Here is a 6,912-nt window from a genome sequence, read left to right on the forward strand (position 1 = left end):
CCGTGCCACTTCGCCACTTATCAAGCACAAGGATCATTAATTTTGTTACTCTTTCGCGAATATGAAGAACGGATGTAAAATAATCAGCGCGCCATGATTGGACACTTGACGGTAATTGGGCTCTCTCTCTTGTCTGAACACAATCACAACGACTTCGAAGAAATTTCAATGCAATTACCCTATTGACAATGTAATTTGTTTACCTCGTAAAAATAAGTGATCGAAACAAAAGGACTACTTTACAACAACAAAAACATGTTGAAAGAAAATGATTTAAAATATCTCGCTTTGCCATTCCATCCCACAGAACGATCGAAATTTGTAAGAGCAAGACGCATTGTTGTTATCAAAGCCCATCGTGAATCACGAATACATTCAACAGCTTTATTGATTCAACGTGTTTTAAATGTTCCTCGCTGTATAAATCTACAATTATTTATAGAGGAGGCAACTGGCATACACAATCCTGTTAACAGCATAATCAAATGTTTATGAAACAAGTCTCTTTGTTCAACCACGACCTCAATTCAGGATGAATGCTTTCCAACTGACAAATATCGCAGTCGCCTCCTGTGCCGGTGCAATCGGCATTCCAGGTAACATTTTCATTGTATTCGTCTTCAGTCGAAGAAAAAATAAAAACCCAACTGATGTTGCGGTGATCGCCCTTGCCCTCCTCGACCTCTTTCTATGCTTGCTTTTGATTGAAGGCAGTGCGACATCCAAGACTGTTCGTTGGCTGTGCGTCGTCGAAAACATGTTAAAGGATGGCATCTCTATTGCAGGTCTGTTTATAACTTTATTCATAGCTGTGTGTCGTTATTTCGCGGTCTGCCGCCCGTTTTCAACCCGGTTTTCGTCGCCTCTAGCTTGGACAGTGTCAGCGGCATCTGTTGTTATCTCGATCTTGATTTACCTGCCGATCGCATTTCATACTAGACCAGCGAAAAATTCCCAAGGCATCGCTATCTGCAACGCCTTCGGGAATGATGATCTGCTTCGTAAGATATACGTTGCGCTCCCTTCTGTCCTGGCTGGCTCTTCGTTGTCTATCATCGTAGTGCTGTACGTGAAGATCTACAGCGTAATTCGTCACCACCAGGCTCTTCGAGAGAGGATGACAAATGGCCTAGGAGCCAGTGATGCTAAAGGGCGCATCTCCTCGATATCAGCTACCGTCTCGAAGACGAAGTCCACCGCCAACATTTCTACCCCTACTGACCGCCAGCCGTCAGTTCAATCATCAAGTGCACCTACCGCTGGCGACGATGTCAGCAGTAATGCTGATACAAAAGCAAATGATGCCTCTGGTTTAGGTGACGTCAACGTTTCAATCAACCACAAGAAGCCTCGATGCAGTGGTACTGAAGAGCCGCACAAGAAGCGTACAACAGGAAAGAAGCAACAGGCGGACCACAAGACAACCAAGATGCTCGTCATCGCGACTATTTTCTTTTTCGTCTTGTTGATCCCTGAGTTGGCCATTAAGCTCTTGACAACCGAACAGAAGTTCCGCTTGGCTCAGACCCTCCCTAAAGGCGTTGCCATCCTTACTTTTCTTTACAACCTGCACTACATCAACCAGTTCATCAATATTTTCATCTATCTCATCGCTAATAAGAAGTTTCGAGGAGAATGCGTTCAAATTTTCAAGTCCTAGTAATGATTACAGAAAATATCGTAAATTACACAAATGATTCATTTTCATTATATGAATTCATTTTTTTTGAAAATATTTCGGAATTCCGTTTGATATCATTATCATCAAATGTAAAGGTAAAAGAATCGTGAACTACAGAATAAAATAAAAACTATGAACGAGCAAAAGAAATTTTGTTCTAGAAAAAAGATACCGAGAATTACCGATGTTTTATCACAAGTTAATCACAATTCATTTCGTCTTCTTTGTGCATGGTTGATCGTCAATGAGACGGAGTTCAGTCTTTTATCAACTCTGTTTGTTGCTACAGCAGGCAGCCAGTGAAAACGAATTCGTTTAATCAAATTATGGAAATGCAAGCATTACTTTAAACAAACAGAACTTTGTTATTCCTGGCTCATTTTTTTCCTGATTGAGGTGTCATATGAAAGAGCAGAAAATGAAGTTTCTAGAAATGATACCGCCCGCCAAATTACTTTTTGGTTTCCTCTCTTCAAATTTGTTTTAATCACTCATGCGTGAAATATGATATGACATCATATGAGTTGCAGCAAATAAAAGAGAAGGATCTAAGCTTTACATTGTGATTAAGTTATGATAAAACATCGATAACTCTCGGTTTCGTATTTTCGCACTGTATATGACTGGTGAATGTAAGTGTTCCATAAAAACCCTTTGTTCAGATAAATATGGATGTATATGAGGAGGAGAAAGAAAGAAGGAATGGCTGAGAAAGAGAGCATAAAGGATAGATTAAGGTGGAGAGGGTGAGAAAGATAGAAAGAAACAGCTGTAGGATAACATGAGAATACGATATCGCAATATCCTCGTACAAGCAGGGAAAGAACAGAATATAAAGAGAGGAAACAGTTTAAAGTTGGTCATTTCATTATATCTCGTGTATTTATTTGTACAACATAAGTTTGACATGGATATTTTAGATGCTTACATGTATTATATTTCTGATGTTTGTAAACTATGACAAACATTATAATTTACATAGTATTGATTTTCATTTAGTTATATAGCTCGTTTCGGATTGCTATATAACTTAGCTGTCTTCATGCATATTTATATATCTATATAGAGAAATGATTCAACATTACGCTGTTTAAAACGCAGGTCTTAGACTGCAATGAAGTAAATCGGAATAAATCTAATAACCTGGACAAAATACTTAATTATTTTGGCAAATGATAACCGTGTTAATGATTATGAAATACTCTCACCTAATTTCCTTGAATAATCATTCCAATTCTCCATCTTGGCGATTTCCTTAGTATTGAGAATCCTTAGTAACGAAATAGTTACCGATTTCTCTCAATTTGAGTAGTAATAATGTTTATCATGTATACGTTACCGCTATCAATCACCCAACTCACCCGAAAATAAACATGTATGCTGATGATGCAAATATTTTATTCGAAGGAACCTTTAAGATATGTTGAGAAACATGCAATCCCAATAAACAAAATCACGTGAAAATCACGTCAATATTAAGGTATCGACTTGAGGAGAGTTACGTTCTTCAAACACCTGACATTTACGTAAATGTGTTAATACGTTTATACCCTTTTCACATCTACCAAATATTGCTTAACCCGGGAAATAGGTGGGGCTAAGGGGGCTCTTAGCCCCACCAATTCCTTCCTTAGCCCCACCAATTACCCGGGGTAATTTTAGCCGGCTTTCTGTTCACATTACGTTTTGCCAAAGTGGGCTAACCCCACAAATAGTACGGGACTATCTGGCCCTGCAAAATAGCAGGGTTAGCCGGGCAATTGTGGTGCTAAGCTGCGTAGTGTGAATCCGAACCGGGCTAAGGAGAAGCGGGGCTAAGCAACAGCCAATCACAGACAGCGTGGTCGTGTGGTCGTGAATTTGCATTTATCGCGCGCTATGCATGCAGTTCACGTTACGCATGCATGCAGTTCACGTTACGCATGCGCGGTAGCAAAAGCATTAATATTCATGAGCTATCGAATAGTCCGGGGCTAAGGCGAACGTAGTGTGAATCGCGTGAAATTTCTTAACCCCGGCTAAGCACATAGTCCGGGGTTAAGAAAATAGATGTGAACAGCAAAAAAAATAGTATGGGGTTAAGGATAGTATGGGGTTAAGGATAGTCCGGGGTTAAGAAAAATAGATGTGAAAAGGGTATTAGTGCACTTATACCCTTTTCACATCTATTTTTCTTAACCCCGGACTATCCTTAACCCCATACTATCCTTAACCCCATACTATTTTTTTTGCTGTTCACATCTATTTTCTTAACCCCGGACTATGTGCTTAGCCGGGGTTAAGAAATTTCACGCGATTCACACTACGTTCGCCTTAGCCCCGGACTATTCGATAGCTCATGAATATTAATGCTTTTGCTACCGCGCATGCGCCTTACGACTAAACGTGAACTGCATGCATGCGTAACGTGAACTGCATGCATAGCGCGCGATAAATGCAAATTCACGACCACACGACCACGCTGTCTGTGATTGGCTGTTGCTTAGCCCCGCTTCTCCTTAGCCCGGTTCGGATTCACACTACGCAGCTTAGCACCACAATTGCCCGGCTAACCCCGCAATTGCCCGGCTAACCCTGCTATTTTGCAGGGCCAGATAGTCCCGTACTATTTGTGGGGTTAGCCCACTTTGGCAAAACGTAATGTGAACAGAAAGCCGGCTAAAATTACCCCGGGTAATTGGTGGGGCTAAGGAAGGAATTGGTGGGGCTAAGAGCCCCCTTAGCCCCACCTATTTCCCGGGGTTAAGCAATATTTGGTAGATGTGAAAAGGGTATAGGTCACTTAAAACACGCAATTGTCACTGCAATATCACCATTATAATAGCGTGATTATCCCTACCTTGGAGACCATGGTTGGTAAACCTAATACTCCCGTGTTTGTTTGGTTATGAAATTAGTTTTAGTCAGTTTTAGTTTTAGTCAAAATATCTGCGTGAAATTCACGTGAATATTACGAGGCTGACTTGAGATGAATCATGTTTTTCATTCACGTGAAATTTACGTCGAAGAGGAAATATGTTACTATAACCCGCGTTCAACCCAATAATTACGCAAATGTTACACAATACATGAACCAAAATAATGACGTTCTCATCCCGTTTCTGAACATCGTGTTTTGGATCTTCCATAATTACGTCCAAGTGCGCCGGAAGCAGTTTGGGATTAGAGGGGGTGGGGGAGGGGATGGGGGTGGGGATGGGGGTGGGTGCAAACATCCCAGAAGAGAAAGCTAGTTGCAACTGGTCCAGTTGATGAACCAGTTAATGCCACTGGTTACCCTGGAAATTGAAATGATCCAGATGATCCAGACCAGTTAGAATTCGACTGGTCTAGCTGAGCCATTAGAACCATTTGGTAAAACTTCCAACCAGTTGAACGACAAAAACACTTCAATACTTGTACGTCTGTATTTCCAATGTAAAGGCATTGGTAATAAGTAGACTTACATAATTTAATTAATCGAAATTTGTTCATATACTTGTATTTTATTTAAATTATTTTAGTTCATAGTTCATGTTTCCCTTATTCACGTTTAATTAAATGTAATTTATACGAAGTAGCGAAATTTCCTAATAACTGGTAATTTATATTTGTAGTATTTTCGAAATCATGAATTGCATATTACTAAATCATTAGTAATTAAGCAATATGCTGTAAATTCAGATAAATTGTTTTAATAACATAGATCTGCACGCACCCCATATTGAATATGCAAATTAATTGGTGTCAGCTGGTTCAACTGGAAATATGCCAACAGTCAGTCATCAACTGGTGCAACTGGAAATATGCACACAGACCAGTTATCAACTGGTGAAAATAGAAATATGCCGACAGTCACGGGACTATCACCACGGAACTTAAATGGTAACTGTGAAACCATCAAAATACCCAAGAATAACTCATTTTTCACACCTGGAAGTCACGGAATACCCAGCTTATATTATTAATCCGTTTGAGTCACGAGATCATCACCGCGGAACTGCTGGCAACTTTGACTACCATTTAAATACTTGTTTTAAGACACCTAATAATTACAAATTTTTCACACCTAAACATCACGGATTCACAGCTTAGATTAGTAATCAGCTTGAGCCACGTGATCATAACCAAGAAAGTTATGGTAACTTTGAAACCATTTAAAGAGGTGTGTAAGACACCTCAGAATTACTATTTTAATATAACCAGAGATTCACGGACAAAACAATAAGATGATTGGCCGGTGTAAGTAACGTGATTATTACCATCAACCTTGAATAACCTGTGAAACCAATCGATAAAGGTGCTTACAAGACCAAATAATTACTTATTTATCACCACCATCGGTTAACGGAAAAAATCTCGTTGCTTGGTCAAGTGGTTATTTGGTCATAAACACTTGATTTACAGAGGTAAGTGGAATCACGTTACTCCAGTCGCGTGATAAATTGGTGGTTTTTAGGTTAGATGAAAACATGAACAGGAGTACCTTTTTTGTTTAAATGAAGGCACGTTTCGATAACGTTTAAATCTAGTTCAAAAGGCACCATACTTTAAAATCACTTAAAATACACTCCCAAAAGAGGTTACTTTTTAGTGTTTTGTTTATTGGGATGTGGTATTTACGATGTCTTGTTATGGTTGAAAGACTTCAATTTTACACTCAATGTAAAGCAAACTAAGTTCATGATATTTAGTACAAGTCAACGTCTTAGTGCCTTCACTAACCTGCACCCAGGGGCGGCGATTTCTTTTCATGACCGGGGGGACGAAATGCGAGGGACGAGGGAGCAGTGGCGTAGTGAAGAAAAAACGTTTTGGGGGCAGAAAAAAAAATCCACATCACCACCACTCTTACATGTTACGCAGTCCCTGGGAACGTTTTTCATTTTTTTTTTTGGGGGGGCGGGGCTAAAGTATTAATGATCAGGTAGAGCAAAGCAAAGCAAAGTGTGGCGTAAATTGGTGCGGGGTCCAGGGGCGAAGCCCCATGAAGCTCAGGGGTTTTAGGCATTTAATATGGTCAGATGAGTATATGTTGATACCTTATTTGTGACACTGGTATGCAGGTCACTAATTGGAGTGGGGTCCATGCAGGGGATGGAGCCCCCAGATGCTCAGGGTTTTAGGCATTAAATTACGTTCAGATGAGCATCCAGAGACGGCCTTAGGGCCCTTGGTGGGGTCCAAGGGGCAGAGCCCCCGGAAGCTCAGGCGTTTAAGGCATTTAATTACCGTGAGATGAGCAACCAGGG

At 40.3% G+C, this 6,912-nt stretch overlaps 1 protein-coding gene across 1 annotated transcript; it reads left to right on the forward strand.

Moving 5' to 3' along the window:
* Nucleotides 1-532: 532 nt before the first annotated feature.
* Nucleotides 533-1,660, forward strand: LOC115927887. Its single transcript, XM_030994196.1, has one exon. It carries the CDS (start codon nt 533-535, stop codon nt 1,658-1,660), a length of 1,128 nt encoding a protein of 375 aa, XP_030850056.1.
* Nucleotides 1,661-6,912: the final 5,252 nt, after the last annotated feature.

Source organism: Strongylocentrotus purpuratus, unplaced genomic scaffold (assembly GCF_000002235.5).
Source record: "Strongylocentrotus purpuratus isolate Spur 01 unplaced genomic scaffold, Spur_5.0 spur5_scaffold_21, whole genome shotgun sequence".
In the NCBI taxonomy this organism is placed as follows: Eukaryota; Metazoa; Echinodermata; class Echinoidea; order Camarodonta; family Strongylocentrotidae; genus Strongylocentrotus; species Strongylocentrotus purpuratus.